The sequence below is a fragment of the Nyctereutes procyonoides genome, unplaced genomic scaffold (genome assembly GCF_905146905.1).
Source record: "Nyctereutes procyonoides isolate TBG_1078 unplaced genomic scaffold, NYPRO_anot_genome, whole genome shotgun sequence".
NCBI lineage: Eukaryota > Metazoa > Chordata > Mammalia > Carnivora > Canidae > Nyctereutes > Nyctereutes procyonoides.
In genome coordinates, this window is record NW_026575122.1 from 28,135,343 (window position 1) to 28,162,505 (window position 27,163).

The 27,163-nt window shown below is 51.6% G+C and overlaps 1 protein-coding gene across 1 annotated transcript in view; it reads right to left on the minus strand.

Annotated features, from left to right (window-relative positions):
* ELK3 (ETS transcription factor ELK3) overlaps nucleotides 1-27,163 on the minus strand; it is a 66,887-nt gene that overhangs the window by 25,338 nt on the left and 14,386 nt on the right. The window contains 1 exon segment of the mRNA XM_055336487.1: nucleotides 13,747-13,955. Within this exon segment, the coding sequence (XP_055192462.1) occupies nucleotides 13,747-13,953 (207 nt within the window). The 5' untranslated portion in view covers nucleotides 13,954-13,955.

Genomic DNA, 27,163 nt, shown 5'->3' on the forward strand with positions numbered 1-27,163 from the left:
CCCATCTCTGGGCGGCCACGTGCCTCAGTTTCCCCATCTATGAAATGGGGACTGGTCTACCACCTGCCTCATGGGATTGAATGAGGTAATCCATATAAAGCTGACAGCAGCATACCTGAGACAGCCACACATGACGAGCCCACAATACACAGCAGGAGTATTATTATTATTATTATTATTATTATTACTACTACTACTACTACTACTGCTACTTCTTTTATTATCCCATCTAAGTAAAAACAAAACCACACACAAAATCCACTCTCTAGGGGCGCCTGGGTGGCTCAGTGGCTGAGCATCTGCTTTCAGCTCAGGCCGTGATCCCTTCTGGGATCGAGTCCCACATCGGGGTCCCCACAGGGAGCCTGCTTCTCCCTCTGCCTCCATGTCTGCCTCTCTCTGTGTGTCTCTCATGAATAAATAAAATCTTTAAAAAAAAATCCACCCTCTAGCCACTCCAGAGACAAATGAGTAGTCAACATCAAACCTCCTAGAGACTGTGCTTATCTCTGCTTCTTTGTCCGCAGTCCTGGGAACCAAGCTGGGGCGTATGGCAGACAGAATCACATCTGGTTTATATATCTCGACCAACGAGGGAAACATGATGTTTTATTTAGTTGGGTTCAGCCAAAAAATAGACACCAGGCGTTCAGTATATCACGCCTCGCATGGCGAGCGCCTGCCATGTGCCTTGAAGGACACCTCACACACTCCGATTAATTCAGGGCTCGGGGAGCGGGGGACCAGCCCCAGGGGCAGCAGACATGAAATCTGGGTGTCCCACCCAGAAGGCCACGGCGGCTTTATCAGGAAGGCGGCAAGTGCAGGGGACACTACCCAGACCCCCAGCTGATCCCCTCCACTCCCCCTGGCCTCGCAGGGCAGGAAGGGAAGCAGGCAACGCAGGCTGCTGGCCCTGGGCGCCTGTCACCAAGATCCCTGGGCAGGAGAGGACGGATGGACCTGCTTTGAGCACATTCATCTCACCGTGGTAGAGACTCTAACGTGAAAGGAACCTGTGGCCAGAAGGGGCCAAGGAAAGAAGCCAACGTTTCTGAGCGCCTACAGTGTGCTATGCTTGCACAGCCACCTGCGGGCAAGACGAGCTCTGGGAACCCATTCTAAAGATGAAGAAGTCAAGGCTGCTGATGGGGAGGTTAGACCCAACTTCCTGTGCCACGGGGTTGGTTACATAACGGGAGGGCCTTACAGTGGAAGACCACGTAGCTATTTTAGAGGACAATATATCGCTAATATTGCCCCATGCCTTAAAAAGAACATCACCTGCACTCATGGAATGCTTCTGTTATTTTAGCAGAATAACTATATATGTAACTATGTATGTATAATATATATATAATATATATATTAAATAAAAGAAGAAAAAGTTAATCTCCAAAGATGTATAATAAAACTTAAAGATGGTAGGATTGCCAGTGATTGGTAATATTTTTCACCTGTCTGCATCTTCACGTTAAATAGTGTGCATTTGGGATCCCTGGGTGGCGCAGCGGTTTCGCGCCTGCCTTTGGTCCAGGGCGCGATCCTGGAGACCCGGGATCGAATCCCACATCAGGCTCCCGGTGCATGGAGCCTGCTTCTCCCTCTGCCTGTGTCTCTGCCTCTCTCTCTCTCTCTCTCTCTCTCTCTCTCTATCATAAATAAATTTAATAAATAAATAAATAGCGTGCATTTAATATGCACTGGTTGTCAAAATAAGCCCCCTGCCCCACTTTTCTCCCTCTTTTCAAAAAAGAAGCAGGCTCTAAAAAGCTCAGTAGTCCAACACCCCACAGCTTGTAACTGGTGAAGCCAAGGCTTAAACCAGTTCTCTGGAGAGAGCCAGGCCGGGAGCGCTGTCACTCCCCCCACCCCTCCCCTGCCCGCCCAGAAGCAGTTGCTGTTGGTGCACAGGCTGCTGTTCGACTCCAGCGGCCAGGACCACAGGCTTCGCATTCCAGAGCCATCATGAGCCAACTGCGGAGAGCCCGGGAAAACCAGCTTTGTGCTCAGGAAGCAAGGTCCTTGCTCAGGAACCATCTCCAGCTCCTCCGAGGAGACTGGCCTTCCCTCAGGTCTATTCTGTGCCTGGAAATAGAACTGCCTCTGTCTACCCCCAGGGCAGAGGAGGTGCCAGGTTTGCTGGGTCACCCTGCATGATGCTCCAGGGGCCCGGGGCAGACCCACTGCAGCAGACCAGACATCAAGAGCCCACCTTGAATTGGGTGACATTCGGGAGATAAGGGTGACTGGCAAACAGCAGGAACTGGCAGCCACATACACAGCCTGCTCGTGGCCCCTGCTGAGCCTCGGACGTGCTCCTAGGGGAGCACGGGGAGCACTGCACAGCATCTCTGAGTGTCCACAGGCCTGAGCCTGGATGGGCCAGATGTTAAACGGAACCAGCACTGTGTGAACTGACCTAGGTTCGCATCCCAGTTTCTCTCCTTCCTCTGACCTTGGGAAGGGTATTGACCTTCTACAGGCCTTGGTTTGCTCACCTCTAAAAGCAGAACAAAAATGCTGCACGGGGTAATTTTTTTTCCCCAAAAAATCAATATATGTCAGTGCCGTACTCATACAGATCCTCAAAACATAACCTCTCACCCAGGGCAACGCCACTTAGCCAGCAATGATCTAATTACATGGCATCCCCACTATACCACTGTCTGCTCGTTGTGGTCTGCCTTCCAATAATCTAAATTCTTTCTTAAAAAAAAAAAAAGACTGCATATTTTAAGCAATCTCTACACCCAGCATGGGGCTTGAACTTATGACCCTGAGATCAAGAGCTGCACGTTCCACTGACTGAGCCAGTCAGGCACCCCTCAAATAATCTAAATTCCTTCTATGGGTGCCTCGCTTTATAGCTTCCCGAGGGCTTACAGGTTAGCCCACGTAATCCCTACAACACTCTGATACCCATTTTACAGATGAGGGATGAAGTGCCAGGCTTAGTTCACAAACTAGTAAGTAGCAGAGGCGAGTCTCCGGGCCATGGTTCCCAGCCAACACCCTTGCTTCGGCTCCTCATTTTGGGTTCCCGTCCAGACCACTGTCTGACTCACTCTTTCCTGACACAAAACCTGACTGTCCTCTCTCCAAAGTTAGAACAAGTACTCACTGTAGGAGTCATGCTCCCAGTCCCTCCTCTGCAACAAGCAAGCATTCTTTCAACAACGTTTCAGACGCTCTCGTATGGAAGGCTCCTTGCTAGGCTCTGAGGAACAGAAAAGGAAGTGAATCCGGCCCCTGTCCTGGAAACATGGGACTGCTGCCGATATCTGCGCCCTCTCATTCCCTGCCATCAAACCCAAGGGGACATGGAGCCCCTGGGGCCACACTGAGCTCTGCTACAAACCTGTTGTGGGCAGGCCCACCTCGCACCTGCCACCCTAAGAAGCAGCTTTGAAAGGACCCCCCACCCCCATCAACGGGAGCTGCCTCTCCCTGGGACTGTCTGTGCCCTGCCTGTAGTGAGTTGTACAGTATGCACCCCCCGCCCCCAAATTCATTTCCTCCCAGAGACTCAGAAGATGACTTTATTTAGAAACAGCATCTTGGCACATGTGGTCAGTTAAGGATGTCGGGATGGAATCATCACGGAATTCAGGTGGGATGAAATCCGATGCCCAGAGTCCTCAGGACCAGAAGAAAAGGAAGAGGGCACAGGAGGAGGGAAGTGACAGCGGGGGCTGCCGGGGAAGGCAGGGAGGGGGGCATGCTCCCCGAGAGCCTTCAAAGGGAGCATGGCCCAGCGGACGCCCGGACTTTGGACTCCTGGCCTCCAGGACCGGGAGAGGATAGCTGCTGTTGCTCTGAGCCGCGGGCTTGTGGTGCTGGTACAGCAGCCCTAGGAGGCGACTGGCTCCTGTGTCGGGGAGGGGGCAGCGAGGCCGGCGCGGCTTAGCCACCCGCGCAGCCACAGGCGCGGCGCCGAGCAGGTGAAGCCGGGCGTCCTCCGTCTGAAGCTGAAGTTTGCACCGTGCACTCTTGCACACGCACACACCCACACCCCGCTTCCAACTTCTAAGAATAACGTGCTGCCAGTAAAGAGCTCCAACTCGGCCTTAGAATTGGCTGCCTCCCGGGGGAGGTTTCTTTGTGGTTTGGGGGTTGCCATCGCTTTATTCCCCAGCACGGCTGCCGCAGTGGGAACCCCCTGCCTTCCGCGCCCGGCGCCCTGGAAGGCTCCCAGCCCGAGCCGGGGCAACCGCGCCATCCACAAGGCCTGCAGGCCCGGGAGCCCGTGGCCCCCAACCAGGGACCCCAGCATTCTTCGCCCTCTCTGGGCCCTGGCTGCTCCTCCTGGACTGAGGCTCTGCTCTCCCCGCCGGCTCCCTTTCAACACTCGAGGGTATTTTTACGAGAGGCCTCTGGGTGCAAACCTGTTCCCCGCTCCTGCTTGGCGCGTGCCCTGCGGGCAGGGGGCGGGCGAGCCTTGGGCAGGGCCGCCGGCACCCTCTCACCCCGCCTCCGCCACCGGTTTTCTTGAAAATCCACCCCCACTTCAGTCCGCACTTGCTGAAGCCAGACATGCGGGGTCCTTCTGGGGTCCCTCGCAGCACTGACGCTCCCAGAGGACCGACTTCCTTCCATGCCGCAGAGAAACTCATCAGCTGGGTTCATGCTCGTCCAACCCGGGGCCATGCTCGTCCAACCCGGGGCCACCCCTCATTTATTTGGCACCACTGCATGCCAGGGGGTGTGCGGAACTGGGAACGGTAAGGAGGACGGGCCCTCGACCCGCGGCGCTCGCACACGGAGGCAGGCGAAGCGGGGAATGGGGGGAGCGCCCAGGGGAGGCCGAGGTGTGAGGAGACGCCAGGAGGGCGGCCAGCGGCCGGGCCCAGACCGTGGCAGGGGCTTTGGAATCTCTCCAGGAGGCTGCAGGAGGCTGGGCCGGCACAGGCGGAGGGGTGCAGAGGGGTGCAGAGGGGTGCCCGGCCCGGGCCTGTGGGAAGGGGGTGGGCACTTCTGGGGCTGCCAGAGGCCCACTGGGCTCAGAGCAGGCCGCCAGCAGCTCTTCCGTTGTCATTTTGAACACCCGGGGTTGGTCTCCTCTCTCTGCCTGCCCTTGGGGTGATAATCAGCAATATTAGGAATGGGGGATTCAAGTTTGGCCCCAAGGCTCTGTAGCTGGGCGATCCGCCCCCCTTCACTACCCTGAGCACAGGCCACGGGGTCAGAAAGCTTGCTGCTTCCCAGGGGCTCCGTCCTGGACCCGCTACTGAACCTCCCTGAACCCCCGTATCCGACCTCTACTATGGGCCCATCAGCAGCTATGACGACAGGCGTTTCACGTGTCAGAAAATGAGTCAATAAATGTAAAAATATCTAGCACGGCACTGGCCCAAGATGAATCCTCCCTACAAGTGAGCTTCCTCTCCTTCTGTCACAAAGTGGGGGGTAGGAGCGGAGGTAAAGGGTTGTGAGAGCCCAACAGGAGGTGGGGGAGGAGGAGGCCGCCCAGAGGAGCAGCTGGGCTGGTAGGTGGGTGGTGGGCGGCATGATGCGAATGTCGGGTTTTGTCAGTTTGTCTACACAACCACTGAATTTTCCCGCAGCTAGAAGCTGCCCAGAAGCAGGAACACTCATGCCGGCAACCAGTGTGGGCTTGGGCAACAGCCTGACGTAAGTGCCTTTGGCTAGGCCGCCGGAGCTTTGGCAGCTGAGGGCCGAGCCCAGCAGCCCCATCCACACAGTGCTGAAGGTACTCCCAAGACTCTGGGTGTTTCTTAGCAACTGTCCTATTTGGGGGAACACTGAGTAACACCGCAAAGCTAGCAAAATGGAAGCATGTGCAAGATAGTCAGCACCCCCCCCGAGTGACACGCCGTGCCCCCCTCCAGCCTGGCCCCGCCGACGCCAGCTGCTAAGTCCCGGGGCCCTGCGACCAGACCTGGAAGCTCTTCACGAGGCAGTCAGCTACGCCCAGGTCACTAGGCAGCTTCCAGGAAGGCCCTGGTGTTCCCCTCAGCCCCCAAGCAAAGGTGCAGTTGCCATCTGTTGTACTACAGACCATATGAGCAGCTGACATGACAGAAAGGGGGAAAAAAAAAAAAAGACACCTAACAAACACACCAGACCCTTCACCCTCAGATCCAGGGCTGGGCACCGGGGGGCAGCGTCGAGGTACAAAAGGCTTCTGAACAGAGCCCAGGATGGATGGGTCTCTCGCAGACTTTCACAACCAACAAAAGTCTTCTAGAAATTTCCAGGATGCAAAGGCTGGCTGGACTTTTGTTCCTTTTCCACTCCGACAGAGAATAATACATCACTTTATCTTCGTAAAATTTATTTTGGGGAGTTGGTGAACTCAGCCGGGGCCAGGCATCTTGGCCCAGGCAGGCCATCTCAGATACGAATTACCACGAACACTCTCCTGTCGTGATTGCACGCCCCATTTAAAATGAATTATCCAATTAAGTTAAGAAGGTGACGCGGTCTACTTCCAGGAACTCGCTGCCAATGATTCTGTCTTGACGGTGCGCCCCTGAACCTCTTCCAATTAAGCAAAGACTGTTCGGGACATTGTGAGGATAAGCGGGGATGTTGCTGTGGAGACCGGAGGATTTTTCATCATATCGCCATCGCAATCTCCTGATGAGAAGGGAGCTGGCAAAGCTTCCAGCCTCCCCCCGGGATGAATGCTCCCCGCCAACAACAACAAGGACAAAAGCTCTGTTGGACGGAAAAGGACGGGGATTACGTCAGCTTGCAGGTCTCCTGCAGCTAGCTGGGAGTCTGTGGCTGCAGCTTTCTCGGGGAGCTGCCCGCATGCAGGTCACAGCGGCCCCCCTCAACCCCGGCCCAGGCCCAGGGAGGGCCTGCACACCCCGACCTGAAGGTGCCACAGGGCCAGCCCAGAGACATGGGTGTGTGCTAACCCGGCCCCAAAGATCAGAGCCTGAAAGGCCCGGGTGGGGACCAGAGCAGGACCCCGTCAGGGCCAAGGGCAGGGGGCCATAGTTTTATTTCTAAAATGCAAATCTGACCACAGCACCCTCCTGCTTCCAGCCCCGGCCACAAAGTTCCAACTTTTTCCCTGACGCGCTCTGTGCCCCGTTTCCCACTCTTCCCACCCCACGTTCCCCCTTATTCCCTGGAGAGCCCTGGAAACTACCCTCTGGGGAAACCAAAAGGCAAACTCTCATGCCTCTGCCTTCCTGCCTTAGGCACATGCTGTTCCTTTTGTCAGTGTATCTTTTCCCAACTTGATTCAGGCTGGTAAACCCAGTCTCATCGCTGCAGACCAGGGCAGGTGTCTTGACCTCTGGGGCCCCGCTCTCTGCCTTTACTCCCCTCCTGCCCTATCCTGGAGGATGCTGCTATCACAGCCAGGCTGGCACTCTGTTGTCACTGCCTGGCATGTCTGTCTCCCCAACCAGCCACTGAGCCATCTGAGGGGCAAGGGGTAGGTCTTCAAATGTATGGCTGAACCAGGGAAGAGAAAAAGCAGAGATGAAAAAATGTCTACGAGAGCTGGGTGTGTAACTAAAAACCTCCCAGAAGCTCCTCAAGAAGTAGATCCCAGCAGTGCATCATGCCCCTCACGCTTGGACCCCTGGATACAGGCAGTGCACAGGGCCACTCATGGGCACGCTCTGGGCTTTGACCCCCCTTCTCCTCTCCCTCCAAGATGAGAGGTTTAAGAACCAGGTCTGTCTGAGTTGTTAAGGAGTGAAAAAGAGTCATCGATCTCGTTAACAAAGCAGATCTCTGAAAGATACCCTTACTACTGCATCAAGGTGTGAAGGGACTTTCTGGAAGACTCAGTTTAACCCCAAGAAAAATAAAAACAAACTGTACTCCCAAAATTCCAACCATCAGAACTACAACAAACAAAGCCATGTCCTGGGATGTACAGTGAGACTGGGGGCAACAAGCTGGCTGGGGAGCAAGATCTTGAACTGTCCAGGCACGAACTGGCTCTGCCTTCTGTGCTTCTGGGCTCAGACAGCGGCTCCTCCCTCCATCTGCATGTTTCCAAGCTGACCCGGGACCTTCAGTCTATGCCCAAGGAATGAAACATGCTGCGTCCTGGCCTGAGCAGCACTCCTTTCTTGGAATCCTACCTGGGTTTGCCCAGCAGCCCTCTCAAAAGCTGTCAGCAGGGGAAGCAGGTCTTTGCCAGCATTTCAGTGCAAACCCTTGACCCTCCAAGCCTTCCCTAAAGGCATGTGTGATGGCAATCCCCAGAAACACAGCAGGGGAAGGAACGCCAGAGGTCTCCTACCAAGGCCACCGCTAAGCCAGAATCAGAGCTATCAAGGTGGGCTTTTCTTCTCACCCAGGTCCTCTATTAGAGTCGCTCGCCCTTCCAGAGTGGGGAGCCACTGAATGCCCAAAGACCCTGACGACTCCTTCCAAGGCCAAACTCAACTTCTTCATCTTTGCTTCCACCCCAGGGACCTAGCACCGTGCCTGGCACGTGGCAGGCCCTTCATGATGGACCTGTCATAAAATCTAGCTTCACACCCGCTACGGAGTCTAGCTGCTGTCCATGTCACACAGTTTTCCTCCAGAAAGTGTGGCAATAAGCCATCATCTCCAAGGATCTCCCTTTGTAGTTTTGAAAATCTAAATGAAAGCCTAGCAGTATCTGAAACAGAGGCACATATGACAAATCGAAATATGTCCCCCAAACAGGAATGTTGAAGTCCTAACCTCCCACCCCATACCCCAGACATAACTGAGTCCAGAGGAGGTTATCAGGGTGGTCCCTAATCCAGTGGAACTGGATGTGTCCTCAGAGGAGGGAAATTCTGACACAGAGATACAGAGGAGGAGCATCATGTGACAATACAGGCAGAGACTGGAGCAATGCAGGTGGAAGGTGAAGGACACCAAGGATGAACAACCCCCACCAGAGGCTCGGAGGAGGCCAGGAAGGATCTACCCAGAGTCTCAGAGGGAGCATGGCCCTGCTGACACATCGGGCTCAGACTTCTGGCCTCCACATCTGTGAGATGATGCATTTCTGTTGCTCTAAGCCACACACTTTGTGGTTGTGACAGCCCTCAGTCACTAATACTATACCAGGCAATGAGATTTTGATTCCAAGTTTAGCATCATCTAATGTCACCTTTCATTATAAAAGTGATTTGTATTTGGGGAGTGTCCACTTCATTATGCTACCCAATGGCTTTCATTTCACATTTGTCAAGTGAGAGACTCCTAGGTGCCAGAGCAACAAAAGTGGGTGAACCAGAAGACCACAGTGAAGACAGTTTTGTGGGGCTACATAAACAGGCCACTGCAGCGCAATGCAGGGAGCTGCACAGACACAGCTAATAGAAGGGACGAGCACTGCGTGTGTCCTTAACAGGTGCCTGGCACCATGCTGAGCACCCCAAACACATGCTCACATGTAATCCTCACCCACCCCCTGAAGAGGGAAGGTGCTTTTACCATGCTTCCCTTCCCCATGGCGGTGCAGACACTCAGAGGCTGAGGGACCCTGGACTCCAGTCCAGAGAGCACTGAGTGCAAAGCCCTGGCTGGCTGGCTGCTCAGGGGGTGCAGGGAGGTCTGACACCTGCTCCAGGTGGGGGCACACAGAGAAGGGTGCCCCTCAGAGGAGCAAGGAAGCATCATTTAAATATGAAAGCACCTTAGTCATTGAGTTTCCAAACAGCCTACATATATTAAGATAGGCAGCTGGGTAAAGAACCTGCAGTCACCCATTCTCCGTCACTGAAACACATGATGGCAAAGCACTCCCAGCAGCTCATATGTGAGGGGAGCTGTTAAACCCAGCATCTGACTTCACCCCACTTCTGGGTGTCCTTGTGTGGGAAGGTGGCACACAGGTCCCAATTTCCTTCTTCAAAGCTGTCTGAATTTTTCAAATTGGTGATGAGGAAAATATCATCTGAGTCAAGCCTCTGGCTAATACTTCATAGCACCTACTGTATTTTGAGCACTGTTCTCAGAACTGACCATGTGTGAACTCAGCTAACCCCCACCACCGCCCCATGGTGCAGGCTCTACTGTTATACCCATTTTAGGAAGGAAGCCGAGACCAAGAAGGATGGGGCAAAGCACTCACAGTCATGGAGCTGGATTAAAACCCAGAAGTGTAGCCTAGAGTTCATGCTGTTAACCAACTTGCTATGATGATGGGTGGGGGCTGGGGGGGTAGATTTTTGGAGGAATGATGATTAAAATGTCTCAGCCCCAAGCAGATACAATTAGCCTATACACTATTCTGTTCTGATGCCTTCTACAAAGTACTGCACACGTTTTCCAATTTTTTTCCCCTCTGCCCATGTCTAATATTCTGGAATGAGTTAAAAATATAACATACTACAACAACAACAAAAATTATATTCTCATGCTTGTCTACTCTGGCAGGAAAACTTCCTTATCAGGACACACCAAGGACGTGCAGTTTCAGCCAAGAGTGAAGAGATGATGGTGAGCACTGGACAGAAAAGCCAATGGGAGAGAAGAATGAGCTGTCCAGGTAGGGAGTCACCACATCTATGCCACATGCAGGCTCTGGATCAGTGTCCTTAGAGGATGGGAGACACGGGGGTTGGACAGATGGACAGGAGGGAGGGTGGAAGAGGGGGCTGAGGAGAACTCTGGAAGGTAGAGAGGGTCACACCGAGAACCAGGGGGCTGTGAGGACCGCCTATGGAGCAGGATGGGGTGCATCAAAGAGTGTCCACATGGCCAGGAGCTTCACATTCACAGACTCCTCTATCTGCCTCTCAGGTTAGAGACCAAACCATATGAGCTGTCATTTTTATGGGTCAAAATGGTCAGATGATGGCAGCTTCTTATGGTTCGATGTATACACGCAGTCACAGGGTTACACTGGCACAGTTGAAAGAAGTGTTCATCATGAGGGCTCCATCACTGAAGCACATGACTCTGGATTTCAGCTCAGGTCACAATCTCAGAGTGGCGGGATCAAGCCCCACTTTGGGCTCTACACTTAGCAGGGAGTCTGCTTAGGATTCCCTCTCTCCCTCTCCCTATGCCCCTCCCCCTGTTTGCATGCTTTCTCTCTCTCTCTCTCTCTCTCTCTCAAAAATAAGTAAATGCAATGTTAAAAAAAATGTTTATCGTGAAATGTAAAATTTACCATAATTTTTGTAGCCTTTGCCATTTTTCTTCCTCCCCTCCTCCCCTCCCGCCTTTCCTTCTTCCCCTCCCTAGACTCTCCTTCATCCTCTGCCCCTCTCCCTTCCTCCCTTTGAATTTGAAACTCTATCCAGAGTCTAATGATCAAACTTACTCATCACCTGAGAGTATTTCATAAGGAAGAGTCAAATGCCTGTGTGCACAAGTATCATGGGCACGCCCACATATATTGTGTACACACGTGTCCCGTGCACACACACATATATATGGCATATACTCACATGTATACTGTGTACACATGGGTGTACTGTGTGTGCATGCACACTACATACAGGCTCACATATACTGTGTGCACACACATGCATACTGGCTGCCTGTATGTGTTATGCACACACATATAGTGTGTATATGTGCACGTATACTGTATACATGTACATTGTGCACAGGTGTGTGTACACTGCACACATGTAGGGTGTGTGTACGTGGAGTACACACATGCACAGCGTGTCCATGCACACGTGTACTGTGTACATGTGAGTGTACTGTGGACACGTGGAAGGACGGACAGGAAGCATCTTCCCCTGGTGGCCCAGCCCGCGCGACCTGCCGGACAGGAGCTGCTCCTGCCCTCACTGTGGGCACCGCTGGCCGCTCAGAGGTCATGTGGCCAAACCCCAAGCTCCGCGCCGGCGGGGAGGAAAGGGCCAAGTGGGCGAGGAGGCCACCTGGCCACGGGGACCCGGGGCGGGGCCGGGCGGGGGTGCAGCACGGCTTCGCGGGTCCCAAGTGCCACCGTGGCGCTGCCCGGCCGCCTACCCGGAACCCAAGCGTTCAGGGAGCAAGGGGCTCGAACGGCCCAGAAGGCAGGGCCTTGACTAAGAGCAGAAACTAGTGGTGGGAGGCTCGAGGGCCTCCCTCGGCGTTAGTTACTGGAGTGACAGGTCGGACGCTAAGATCTAGAAAGTCTGTGTGTCCTGCGGCGGGACGCAGGCGGGCCTCGGGGCTGCAGGTGCGGGCAGCTGGCTCCTCCAAGCCCCCGTCCTCATGCCGCAGGCCTGCCGGGCAGTGCTGCCGGGGGCCTGAGGGCACTGCCAGGCTAGAAACGTAGGAAGTCTGCCCAAGGGCGGGCAGGTGCGGACTACACAGCAAGGGGAGCCAGTTGCAGCCCATCTCCCTTCGCGCTGAACACACAGGATCCTCAGTGCCCACACCCAGGTCACAGGAAGAGGTCGAACCGAGTCACAGATCTCAGGCGGGCTCCTTATCTTTGACGCCTTGATTTAAAAACAATGACTTTTTTTTTCTTTATTTTTTTATTTTTTTACTTTTTTTTTTCTTTAGTCTCAAAGCCAGGCTTTTAGGCAACCTGCCAACAGGCAAGAGGACTGTTTTCCTTCGGAGCCCTCCCCCCCCTATTCCCATTGTGTAACTTAGAACCTGGAGGGAGAATGCAAGACAATAAACCATCTGCAAGTCTCTCGCACTGCAATTTGCAAGAAGTGTTTTTTGCTTCTTCATAGGACTCTGCATTAAGCCAGGACTAATGAATTGCTACAGTAAAGGAAATTACCTTTAACATTTCAATGACATAATCATATGTAATTACGATCACATAAAGGAACACTTTATAATTAATGATGTCTCCACTTCCTGAAATGTGTAATCCCTCTGTCTTGAATTCCAAAGAGGTTGGCACAAAGGCAGGCACTAAACATAGATCGGGAACTAATATTTAAATCAGCTTTTAATTCACCTTTCAATATGAACAGCAAACCCAGAACAAAAGCTTACTCCTATTGGCGCTCCAGGTCTCTATGTCCAAGAGGCTAGCTACACAGCAACAACAGATCCACACGGAGACGGCCAAAATCACGGGCCCAAAATGATTACCTCTAAACAGCAATGATTTTGCCCTAGCAGGCACGTTAACTGCTTTTCCAGAAAGGCATTAAAACTCACCCCAACTGTCCTTGCTTGGCAACTGTGCCGCATTACCACTTAACAAAGCACATGGACTCCTCTCGGTGACTTAAAAAGGAAAAACCACTTTTCTTTTAATTAGGGAAGTTTCCCACAGAGGGACAAACCTCCGGGGTGGCTACAAGCATCGTTCTAAGTACTGGACACATTTCATCTTCATCACGACCTTTGTCACCATCCCAACGACATGGTACTACTGGGATCCCCCCGCCACTTGTAGAGATGAGGACGCCCCGCGAGGCCCTGCGCTGTTGAGTGACTTGCCCAAGCCACCTCATTCCCAGGAGAGACCTCTGAGTGATCTACGAACCAGTTGGGTTGCACAGACTTCCTGGATCATAACATTTGTCCTGTCGCTCCAGCAAGTAAGGATGAGGGAGGCCCTAGAGCTTCCCTAACACTAATTTCTGCTGTTAGCCAAGGTCTGCAGCAGTTATAAGGGAACACGCGAAGGGAACAAAATTTTACCCATAGGAACACCCAAAGGGCTTCCAGGGAAAAAAAAAAATCCCTACAGCATGGCTTTCCCTCCACCAGGAAAACCTGCATAAATTGCCTCCATCTGACGTTCCTACGTTGCTTCACGGTCCACGACTATCTGCTCTGGTCGGGGAGATGTGCGGGTGGCGCCCCCACCCCAGACCGGCTCCCGGAGGATCGAGGCTTTACCTTGTCATAATAGTATCGAAGGGCTCTGCTCAGCTTATCGTAGTTCATGTTCGTTTTGTTCTTCCGGAGGCCCCACAGTTTGGCCACTTCTTCTGCTTTGAGGAGCTTGAATTCACCATCGTTGGAGGTCCAGCAGATCAGGTGCTCGTGTTTCTGGTCCAGTAGCAACTGCAACAGGAACTGCCACAGTGTGATTGCACTCTCCATACCTGGGGGAAGGAGGCCAGGGCATCAGCACAGGCGGCGCGGGGACCCCCGCCCCCCCCCCCACTCTGAGCCCAGCAGTCGCTTTCGCCTCCACCCCGCAGGCCCCTCCGACTCAGGGGCCTTCTGGAGGCATCTTTGTCAACAGCCACGATGCTGAGATACAGGGAAGCCCGTGAGCCCCGGAGTGCCCCCCCACCCCGCCCCAGGGCACCAGGACACACTTGAGGACCAGCCGCCTCCCAACCCCGGTGCCTGTGCCCACGCATCCCACCAACTCCTTGGCCCTCAACGCTGGAGCCCACGCTGGGCGCATCGGGGCAGCAGGGGTCCCTTGGTCAGCATGACTACGTGAGGCCCAGGGAAGGGTGTCTGTCGACATTGCTCTGTGTCCTCCCAGGACTTTGAAACCAAGCACAGCACCCAAAGGTCGTAGGGGCCCAGCTGACAAAGGTTTGTGAACTGAAGGGCCGCCACTGCCACCTGACAAGCCCCTTCGCTTCCCTGGACATTTGTCCTGCTGCAGGTCGAACCCACAGCCACATCTGCTTATATGGGAAAAAGCACTTTTCCCTGCTGTGAGACAATTAGGAGATACTCTCTTTTCCTTTGTCTCTGGTGTGGGCTTTGTAAGTGCTCTTCCTTCTGTCTAAATGCTGTTCCCTAGCCCTGGAGCCTGGCAAACGCCCAGTTCTCATGGAGCCTTCTTTAAGAGATTTCTCCCCCTCCCCCAGGCAGTTCCTTATCTTCAGGCATTTGAGGACTTCCACAGCAATGGGTACTGATTCTTTTTTTTTTCTTAAGATTTTATTTATTTATTCATGAGACACACACACACACACACACACACACAGAGAGGCAGAGAGGCACAGACACAGGTGGAGGGAGAAGCAGGCTCCCTGCCTGATGCGGGACTCAATCCCAGGACCCCAGGATCACGCCCTGAGCTGCAGGCAGATGCTCAACCACTGAGCCACCCAGGTGCCCCCAATGGGTACTGATTCATCTACTACTACTAACACACCTATTTTATCAACAGTCATTAAATTAGTAGGCGAAGGGGACTAAGGAGGGCACTTAGCATGATCCGCATTGAGTGATGCACGCAACTGCTGAATCACTGTACTGTACACCTAAAACTAATATAACACCGCATGTTAACTACAGTGGAACTGAAATAAAATTTAAAAAATAAAAATAAATCTTGTCAACTAAGGGGAAAAAAAAGAACATCCATCACATTAGGAAAGAGTAGGCGGTTGGGTTGGTGTCGAAAGCTTCACCTCAGGTCACCCGTCACGGTTGGACACATGACGTGCCCTGGCCTTTACTCGGGGCAGGAGGGGCATGAGATCCCAGCGCTGGGTTGAGGAGGTCGGGGATGACCAGAGGGTGGAAGACTGGCTTCTTCTGGCTGGAGCAAGCTTCAGGGGCAAGCTGTGAGTGGGGGTGAGCCAGAGAGAACCAAGGCTCCCCCACCAACGACAACAACAGGACACCCTGGAGGCGAGGTGCAGAGATCTAGGTGCAGGACTCCCGGACAGCTGGGAGCCAGAGTAACTTACTTGGACGACCCCCTTGTACCAATATTTGTGTCAATGCCTCACCACCTCTCAGGCACTCTTCTTACAAGGGGCAGCTCTGGGACTGACAGGCTGTTTTCCTCCCACACGGGAGACGATGTGAACACACCCAGCCGTCCGACAAGCATCCACGTACTTACTCCTCTTCACTTGTTTAGCCAAAAGCACACATTTTTATTATTTCTCTAAGCAACCATGGGCTATTTATTAAAGGAAAGCAGATTAGGAATGTTCTCCAAAAACCCATAAGGCAGTTTATTTATAGCTCTTTCGATCTTCGCCACGATGGCCCTCGGGGCTGTAAGACAGTCCCTCACTTCGCTGGTAGATGCAAAGGGCCCTGCCTCCCCTGAGCCTTGGCGCCCGCGGGGACAGGCCGCGGCTCGCAGGCCTGCTTCTTAATATGAACCACCCTTCCGATTATTTGTGGATGAGCCACAGACTTGCTTCTCGTCATTGGCACTAACAATTGCTAACAGTTGTCTCAAATTTTTTGGTGTTTTTTTGGCCAATGCTTCAGACAGTCAGCTTGAACACATCTTTGAAACTTTAAGCAGATGCTCAGGGGAACCTGCTCCGGAGGACGGAAGGCTGGGGCGCCCGGGTGGCTCAGTGGTTGAGCGTCTGCCTCTGGCTCAGGGCGTGACCCCGGGGTCCTGGGACCAAGTCCCGCATCGCTCTCGCTGCGTGGAGCCTGCTTCTCCCTCTGCCTGTGTGTCTGCCTCTCTCTGTCTCATGAGTAAATAAAATCTAAAAAAAAAAAAAACAAATACAAAAAACCCTCACAAAGGACAGAAAGCTGCCAGTGGGTTTGGAGGCCTGGAGGGAAGGGACTGCTGGACAAAGCGGTCAGCCACCTGCACGTGAACCAACTCAAACTGTCATGTTCCACACGGGATGACAGAAACCTATTTGTGTATTTGAATGTGCTTCACACTTCCTGCTTCTACCAACCAGGCCTCCCTGGACCCTCTCGTGCTTCCTGGGATCCCAGTTCATGGCGCTCCAACCCCAAGACTTGGAACCATGTTCTCTGGCCATGACTTCAGAGGATGAGATGCCCTCAGTCTTCCACCCCTTCTCCGGTTCACGTGTCCAGGCAGCAGTGCACAGAGGGGGTGCAGTGCTTTCTTCCCACCCCACAGAAATCTGGGCTTGACCACCTGATTCATTCAGCCAATGCAACGTTCCGTAGAAGCGATAACGGTGCTGATTCTGAGCCAAGGTCTAAGAGGCTCCACATGCTTGCACTTTTCCTCTTGTGCCCCTGTCACCGCTGGGAGGCTGCTGCCCCAAAATGAGACATGTGGAGCCAATGTGAACTCAACCCAAAGCCTGGACCCCACAGTGTAAGGCAGGCAGCGTCCCTGAAGCCCACCACAAGAAACGTGTCTGGTATGCCAACGACTCGTGGGCAGTTTGTGAAGTGGCACCCTTGCAACAAAAGTTGACTAGGACAATGTCCAATGTATTTGCTTTAAAAAATTCTCTCTTTTGGGGGGTGCCAATATCTTTACACCGTAGGGCTTACATTCACAATCATGAGGCACATCCAGGCATGAAAACACATGTTGCACGATGTAACGTGTGGGGAGTGTTGCGTGAGTGGCCGACCAGATCTTTACTTCGAGGGCCACCAGCAGGCCAAGGGACAACCTGGGTGCTATGGCCATGGGCTAAGAGAAAGGTGGCAGGAAGGAAGGAGAGAAGGAAAGACAAGGGAGATGCAAAAGGGCAGAGGCACCAATGGTGGTGGTGGGGACCTGCCTCAGGAGTCCCCCAGATTTCTGGGATAGAGAAACTCAGCCAAAGGAAGGCACAGAGCTGTGAACTGGGAATCACAGAGCTACACCCTAGCCCCCAGCTGGGTGGACCCTGGAACGTTCCCCTCCTTCCCCCTCACGACTCCCACATCGAAGTGTCACAGTCATGCTACCACTGGGGACCAGAGAATTCCTTAAGAAGTGTGACTGTCACCACTCTGGGGGAGGGGACCAGGGGATCAAGCCCCCCTGCCTAAAGCACAGCAAACCCTGTGCTGGGTCCTCACTCTCCCATTCCCCAGCTCTGCTGGCCACTCCTTCACCCTCACTGGTCTTCCCGTTTCCACGGTTGTAGAGCACACGAATCTCCACTGTTGTAAATCCCAGCTACACGCTCCCCAGAGGCGAGTCCCAGAGACCTCGCCCTGGGAGTTTACAGTCACACTTACAAACTCGTCACCCCCTTCTGCACTGGGCAGAGCTAATTCTGGGATGCAGCGGGGGGGGGGGGGGGCAACGGGGCTGCAGACCCGCCCACGCCTCGGACCACAGCCCTCCAGGTGATTAAAATGCATGAGTACATGTGGGCAACGGAGGCCACCAGCTGACGTCACAGCTCTGGTTCTCTCCATTCAAGGGCACTCACTGTGCTTCTTTTAGTTCCAATCTTAATTTATTTTAATTATGATTAAATGCAGTTAATCATCATTTACACAGTTGTCTCCACATACAATTATGCTTCACATTCTATCACCTCTCTGCCTGCTGCAAATCTTCCCCCTCTGGGTCGCTGGAAAACATTCTAACGTCATGACTGGGAAGCGTGCCCTTCCAACGATGACCAATACCAAACACATTCGCCAATTCCTCCAAATGACTATGTCTATCACCAGGAAAAAGCCTTAAAATGAATTCTTTTCTTAATTCTTTGACACCTAGAATCTTTAATGAAATGTTAGGTGTTAAAATGCAGGTGCGATGAAGTCCAACACATCTGGCTACCATTATAAGGAACATGGGTAATTCAGACACCAGGCCGTGGCTCATATTAAGCAAAAAGTTCAAGAAAGTTTTGATACCCGAGATTTACGTTTGACATGCTTTTATGCAAATGGAGACTTGCTTTGAGTTAAAAATATTTCATCAGCCTAACCTCCTGAGGCCACTTCCCCACAATTCCCTGTTTAAAACACAAAGAATACGTGAAAGAAATTGCTACAAATCTTTTAAAAAGATTCCCCAAATCAAACTTTTAAATAGAAAATGCTTCTCTTTCCCCTTCCCCCCGCCCAGACCTTATTTTGAACGTATACAGTTTTATCCGGTTTCGTAATGCCATTTTTTAATGCAAAAATCAACCTCTGCACTTTTACATTTAGGAGGATCGGTCCCCTTCTGAAGGCATCATCGCTCTTACAAGAAGAGGCGCCCCTCAGCATGAAACACCCTCCGTCCCGCCACCTGCGCAGTCTCTCCTGGAGCAAGCCAAAGAGGACAGTCACACCCTGGCCAGACCCACCTCCAGGCCACTCCAGAGAACAAGGCCACCTGCTGGTTGTCCCAGCTCCCCTCCTCCTTTGTCATTTACAGCCCAGATCTCACCACACTGGAGTTTCATTCGATATTTAAAACAGTTTGTCCAATTTGAATAACACCCATGCTTCCTTTTAAAGGAGTGAGAGGAAAAAAAATAGGTGCCCCGTGTCGACAAACCATTTTCATTAAAAATTTTTACAGTGTTCACCCTTCAACATAAATACAACTGGATATAAACTTCTCAAGGTTTGAGATTCTTATATAGTGAAAAAATGAAGTTTGTGAGTTAGATTCCTCTCGTGTCCCATTCAAATTGATGATTTTACACATGACACATCTTGTTGGACGATGTCCGCATCCACGGCGAGGGGGTGGCAATGACTGAGCCGTGTAAGCCCTTTTGAGTAAGATGTGTTTACAGCACTAGGCCCTATAAAGATTCCGTTCTCTCCCCACTTGTTTCAACTTTTTTTTTTTTTTTGAGTGTCCACTTTATGCCAAGACACCATGGGGGGGTATTTGGGAGACACCAGTGAAGAGACATGGCCTCTGTCCATAAGGAGCTCGCGTTCTGGGGGCAGAGGACAGGCCAGAGGCCCCCACCACAGGACTGTCAGGAGCACAGCACTAGGGAGAAACCTAGGGAGCCGGGCAGCAGGGGGAGCCTGGGGAGGGGGTGCATGAGCACAGGATCATCAAGGGGACAAAGATTCCCTGTTAAAACCCCATTTCCTTGGGCAGCCCCGGTGGCCCAGCAGTTTAGCGCCGACTTCAGCCCAGGGCGTGATCCTGGAGACCCAGGATCGAGTCCCACGTCGGGCTCCCTCCATGGAGCCTGCTTCTCCCTCTGCCTGGGTCTCTGCCTCTATCTCCTCTCTGTGTATTCTCGTGAATAAATAAATAAAATCTTTAAAAATTAAAAAAAAATAATAAAACCCCATTTCCAAAACAGGCAAAGTCATTGCTCTCACACAGACCTCAAAACGAAGATGCGGTAAAGATTTTATTTAACCCACTAAGCAAGGAGGGAACGAGGCAGGCCTTCTACACTAATTTCAAAATATCCAAATGACAGAAGCATTTACAGATGGGAAATTCCGCAAGGAGCCCACCTGCGGGCCCAGGGCAGCCATGGGAGCCCCGCCCTGGGATTTGCATGTCTACAGACAAGGGCTACCTTGTGTACCCATAATTCACAGAATTGTAAAGCAGCTTGCCTAAAATCAGAAAGTCCAGGGGCTGTGCCCAGCTCATCATTCTCTACAACTCGCAGCAGTGAGAGAGGAGCCCTTCTGTTCTGGAAGATTACAGGCAGTAAGGGCAGGCCAGGGCCAGCCTCTCTGGGTCCCAAGGCAAGGGCTGGTCCTCTGGCTGTGGGATTTTGGGTATGTTCGTTAGCCTTTCTGTACCCCATACTCCTCAGAAGTCAAATGGGGATGGTGACCATAAAGGACCTCTCTTACAAGGCTGTTGTAAGGATTGTTCCCATTACTGATAATGCACTGGAACTACACCTGCTACACAGTGGTATTTGAACCTTTACCATTATTTTTTAAGCAACAAAGAAACTTCTTTGTAGAGCATGCTGTCAGGTTATCTGGCTTTCACCTCGCTCAAAGGCATCGTTTATTTGTTTATGTTTTTTATTTTTTAAATATTTTATTTATTTATTCATGAGAGACACGGAGAGTGAGGCAGAGACGACAGAGAGGGAGAAGCAGGCTCCCTTCAGGGAGCCCCATGCAGGACTAGATCCTGGGACTCTGGGCTCATTCCCTGAGCCCAAGGCAGATAGATGCTCAACCACTGAGCCACGAGGTGTCCCTCAAAGGCCTCATTTAGATATTGTAACACCTTGGTTTTTTGTTCATTAGGCAATGACCCCAGTGAAGTCAGTGGAATCCGGGAAGAATTTTCAGCTGTTTGGTGACTGTTTATAAAGTGATTTGAAATAATGCTTATATTTGTTTTTTTAGACTATCATCATAAATGAAAGGGCACTTTTTTTTTTTTTTTTTTGGTAATTCTGAGAGAACTCAGATCCCTGGGCGTATATTTACTGATTCTAACTTAAGAAACACTGGTTCAAAATGCTTAGCCTGAGGGCTGCAAGCTGCTGTGAGCCCACAGGTGCCCACACCTCCCTTGGGGCCAATTCCGCCCCACTGTTTCGTGCTCCTGGAGGGTGTAGGGCAGGGAGCCACGTAGATGAAAGCCATTGGATCAGAAAAAGAGAAGTGTTCTAAAGCGACGACCCAAGGGACATCTGTGACAACATGCTCACGACCGCACGTGACAGAGCCCACACAGGTACCCTCCCCCAGGCAGGTCAGGGCAACGGATGCAGAGTTGAGGTGGGGGGCGGAGGTGGCCCACAGGGAGAGGGCCTGTCTTCTGGGCCGGACGGGGAGGGACACCGAAGTACATTACTTTCCACCCTCATTCTGTGTCTTCAACTTGCCTGTTTTTAAAGAAGGCAGATACCACCCTAGATTGACTCTTGAGTCTAGACGGAGCCGCACAGAGGAGGATGCTACAGGCTGGACACAGTGAGCCCCCTCATTACCCCGGTGCCCTCCTCCACCTACTTGGCAGCCACCTGGCCACGGGGCACGACTTCAGCATCTCAACCTCCCCCCTCAAGTCCAGGCACTAGGCACCAATCTCCAGCACACTAGCTCACCTGGGGCATACTTCCTCTGGCCAATGGGGGGGGGGGTGTCTAACGAACACCTTGCAAAAAGAAGTGAAAGCTACTCCCTCCCCAGGGTTGGGAAGGACCAACACTCACAAGCAGGCAAGAGCAGTAAGATGCAGTAATCATCCTGATACCAAATCTAGTAGCTCAAACCATAAGCATGATGGGCAGGGCCGAGAAGACCAAAAGGCCACCCAGATCCTCCCCCATGAAAGCAACTCACACGCACACATGGGTGTGAACACGGTCATGCCAGGAATCTCTTCAGCATTTATCATGGCCTGCCTCACAGCATTAGTCACTCACTCATTCATCTGTCTTTTCTAATTCTAAGAACAGTCTTACTTTGTCTTCTCTGCACACAGTGGCTACCTTTATTAAGCCCTCACCATATATCAAGGCACTTTCCCTGTATTGTCTCATTTAATTCCAACATCTCTATGAGTTCAATACATTTATCACCTCCACTTTGTAGATGAGAAAATTGAGGACCAGTTGTGGAAGGAAGAGCAGCCCCAGCCCCACCCCCAGCCCCAAACAGTGTACTCTGTGTGCAGTCAACACACCAGTGCTAACTGTTGGTCACCACCCCGCGATAAGAGGAGTACAGAAATTGAGGATAAGTGTATAGAGACTTCTACTGCAACTTGTCATGATCACTATATCCACATATGTGATCAGTGTGGGCTCATCTTATTGGCACAAGCTGTTCACTGGTTAGAATCGTGAAGTAGGGCCATGCGAAAATGGGTGATATTCAAGGTTTTTCCACAGTAACCCAAAAGTCTACAAAAACCTAGAATTCACTGATTTCATTAAAAGTTTTAACTATGACTTTTTAGGAACAATTGTGGGAACTGGCAACTAACCAAGGAGTGAAGACGGATATTCAGATGCAGCAATACTTGTTTTTAGGTGAAAGTGAAAAAAATTAATACGAGTTTGTGGAAATGGGTTTCAAAGATCTCTTTCCTAGTGCCATCAGCACACTTCTGTGAGACTGGCTTCTCTTCAGAGTAATTGAAACAAAACACAGAAATAGTTTATATACATCATCTCCTGCAAGCAGCATTATTGTATCCAACCGAGATTAAATTCATTAGTCAGTGAGAAACAAACTCTTTCTCCATTAAAAGTGAAGTGTTGATAAATACAGTGTTTGTTTAAAGTGTGCTTCTAGGCATTTAACACAGGGGATCTCCAGTTCACTTACAACCGTTTTATTTGGTTAAAATTACTACATGGCAAAAAGTTACCAGTATTAATAATGATCTTCTATATCAATGGCCTTTGTGTGCACTTTCACTGACTATACCATTTTTTAAAATTATTTTTCTCATTACACTTACTCTAATTGTATTTACTGAAATGTCATTTCACACACGTAAGAATCAATAATTAAAAATTGGGCTGATATTTCGTTGTCTTTGTTCGTTGTTTTTCTTGCACTTCCCAAATTATCAGTCCACAGTGTCTCGGAAATCTTAAAAACCAGTCCTTTCCACTTATGGCTTGAGAGGTACTGGTCCCAAAGGCTGGCTCAGTGAGTGCCAACCTCGGTTTTGCTTGCTGACATACCCCCAGCTTAGCTGAGTGACAAGTCACCCCAGACAGCCAACGAACATTGGTCCCGTGAATGAATGAATGAATGAATGAATGAATAAATGAATGAATAAAACTGAGGTTAGCACATGCCACAGCCTGTGCTGAAACTGCTGTGATACCGCCTGGGGCATGCACCAGAATTAGGATCAGGCTCCTTAGAGGAGGCTTTCTAGAGGGGTGAGCCTGAGCGTTTGGCCTCCTAACTAAAGGGTGGGTAAGATTTCAAAGGGGCCAGAGGAGACAGGCAGATGTCCCCACAGTAGGCAAGGGAGCTACCCCGAAAGCCAAAGCAAGAATCCGGCTGGGGGGCTGGGGGCCCGGGGCGGAAAGGAAATGCACCTGCAGCCGCCCCAGAGGCCCCCCTCCCCCACCCCCCAGCCTCCCCCCCACCCCCGCACTTGAACCTGAATATCAGAGGTCACCCAGGAGCAGGGGTCATGCGCTCCCTTAAGCTCCACCAGGCCTCCAGCCGGGCTGACAGAGGACCTAGCTCTACCCCCACCTGCCCGCGCACAGGGCACCTGGATCCCGCGCCCCAAGGCCAACGCGCAGCCCATCAACAGCGTTAAGCGGGTGCTCCAGGGCCATCTCTCGGCCGCCTGGGGTCCTGGTGATCTGGGATTTCTGATTTGGAGGGGGTGGCACACAGAGGGTCTCTCCAAACTGCTCAGGCCTCAAGCCCCACAAAACCCAGACGCGCCCGGGCCGGTCCTTCCCGCGCTCCCGCCGCGGCCTGGGCGCCTCCTGGGGAGCGGGCAACCCTCCCGTCCGCCACGCGGTGGCGCCAGACCTCGGGCCGCGGCCGCGCACACGGGCCGCCGCGGGCGGCTCGCTGCCCCTCGGAGAAGGCGGGAGCGGGGAGGGCCGCTGTGGTTCTGCTGCTGGCAGCCCGACCCTTCTCTCCGCGGGGTCCTGGCTGCGGCGGGACTCGCAGGGGACGGAATTATTTGATTTTTTCCCTAAAGCTTAGCGATGGTGGGAACCAAAGAAAGTGGCCAGCTTCAAAAACCCGTTTTAGCCAGACATTAGAGGGCCCCCCGGAAAGGAGAAAAGGACCCAGGTAAGAGGCAAAGCAGGTGCTCGCGGAGGGGTGTCTCGTGCTAGCACTTGGACGCTAGAGGCAAGGGGATGGCTGTTAACACCCTGGTGACCACCGGAGTTCTCTCCTTCTCCCCTGCTCCTGATAGAGCAGCACCTACTAGGCGTCTATACCCCATTATGTTACCAGTGCCCGGGACAAAGGGCAGAAGCCACTTCATTATAGAAAACCAAACCTGACTACTTAAGTCTAGGAATTGGAAAACAACAATTTGGGTTCTTTGAGACCAGCAGTAACTCTGCACAGCATACCTTTAAGGCATCAAGTGAACAAGGAGAACCTTGAAGTCTTACTATTTTTATGAGGTGGAATAAAGATTAAGTTTACTTTAAAAAAAATTTTAAAGATCTTATTTATTTATTCATGAGAGACACACAGACAGAGGCAGAGGGAGAAGCAGACCCCCTGCGGGGAGCCTGATGAGGGACCCACTGAACCACCCAGGCATCCCTAAATTTATTTCCAAAAGACATTTTAGTTATCATCAACTGCCACATGTAAGAAAAAAAAAAAGCCAATCTGTGAGGCCAAGTCCCTCAAAGCGCTTTTTACTTATTAACAATGGTTTGTATTCGCATTCACTCTGCGAGTGTCTACGGATTGTCCATGTTTAAAGGGCAGGGTGAACAGGCAGCGGGAAAGCAGCCATTGCTCAGTCTACTTAGTTACTCTTTATAATAAGTGGGCGATGTTCTTCTGCAAGTACAGCTTTACAAATAACTCTTCCATCTGAGCAAAGACACTGGGGGTCGGGGTAAACTAGAGGCAACTTGATTGGTTCATCGGTGACTTTTCCACGGGTGAATCTGCTTTGGAAAAGTAAATGGATGGCTACATTCCCTCTGTCTGGGATAGCATGTTTGAGCCACTCTACTTCATCCCACATCTATAAGCCCTTTCCCACCCCACCCCACCATTATACAGCCCTGCCCCATCACACCCCACATTTTCAGACAGACCTGCATTGAAATGGAAAGGGGCCTATTATCCCTCTAGGCTGCCTCCCTCCCGGCACCTCTGTGCCCCCTAAATTGGCAACGTCCCCAAATTTCCTACTGGTCCTGGTACAGAGTTTGTTCTCTTGGGGCCTGACAAGGAAACCATAACCAATCAATCCAGAGGGTTAATAAACAATTGTTTGGCCCAGGAGCACACACTTATTTCTCTGTACCTCAAAGAGGCAAGTCCACTTGAGTGGGAGGGTGTCTGGGAAAAGCTCAGCACAGCGCCCTGGCCAATACGAGCCTTCAGCAAGGCTTACTGTTGCCTTCATCCACGCCTTCTACGGAGCCTTGACAAGGCTCCCACCAGTGCAGCTGCTTAGTGTTAGCATCATCACACGGGGTCACCCAGCAATTCCAACAAGGCACCTGGCAGGCAGGCAACAGGTGCTCTCCCAAAAGGTGTGTAGTGACTCTCAATTTCTTTGAATCTCAACTTCTTTACCCTTAAGGTGGGTGAGACTCTTCTATAATGTGCTGGTGAGCCCCAAACATAGAATGACCTTATTGTTCTTTTTATCTCAGGAGAAAGATGGACTTGTCCACTTGTCCAGTGTCTTCTGACCCGCGTGATCCCTGCCTTGCCCCACATGGCTTGTCAGGTAGCCACACAAACAGAGGATGTGCTCCGTGGTCTCAAACATACACATCTCCATTTCATCTCTTCTTTGAAAAACATCACACACGATTTTATTGGGCAGTAAAGGGAACACAAACCTGCTAGATCAAAGCAATCAACTGGTCACCCAGCCTTCCCCAGAAGAGGCCCAGAAGAGGTTCATCATAGCCACTCGGTTAACCACATCCACCTCCCTCATATATCAACATGCCCAGGAAAACCAATTTAGAAATCCTGGGCACTGCAGGGAACATCTTTTCAGGTAACCAATTGTATTTAAAAAGCAGACCACGTCTTTAAAGATGAGCAGGGCTATCAAAATCAGAAGCTCCTACAACCTGAGACGGTCCCCAGGTCCCCCTGGGGAAGCACAGGCTCTCCTGACATTGTCTTTTCTTTAAACAGAGGGGTGGCTCCCTTCCAGACATTTCTGTACTAAACCCCCACCATTCACTTTCTTTGCAATTGTTTCTGGTGCCCCTGTTTTGTGCGCATGTCTTGATTCTGGCCCGAAGCACGTCCTCCTCCAGCTCTCATACTTGCTAACAGTCAGCTTCCTCTTCTGCAGGTTGCAGGCAGGAAGGTGGAAAATGGGCCACAGGAAACCTGGCCTCCTACATCTGTCCCACTTTGTGATTGCAGCTCTGGTTTCATTTTGCTTTGTGTGTCAGCTCTGTTTTAACCCTCACCACGACGGCCAAGCTCTGCGTTCTGGAAGAACACTGCTATTCTTACGGCCCAAGAAAACTCATGGAGGCTTTTGTTTCCTCCCCAGAATAATTAACCCTATGACTTCAACAGGGAAAAAAACACTAAGCAAATTCTCCTTCGACAGTAGCCATTTGGATCAAAAGCATATGGAACTAGAAGCACGATTCATTAGATGGGAGAAAGCCACCAGTAAATCCCCGATGAAAATCAAGACTATTTAATGGTACTGTACACACAAGTTAGATCAACTGGATTACCAGGGGCCCAAGGCTCCCTGATGAAGTTTACCTCGTGAGCTTTTGACAAATAACGTATGGAAAGAAGCTACACTCATACCTCATTATAACCTCTTTCATTATGACACTGTTTCAAATTATATGTCTTACTTTTTTTTTTAATTTATTCATGAGAGACACACAGAGAGAGGCAGAGACACAGGCAGAGGGAGAAGCAGGCTCCCCGCGGGGAGCCTGATGTAGGACTCGATCCCGGGACCCCGGGGTCAAGCCCCTAGCCGAAGGCAGACACTCAACCCCTAGCCACCCCAGCATCCCTCAAATTGTATCTCTTAACAGTTATCACCATTAGGTTGAACTAT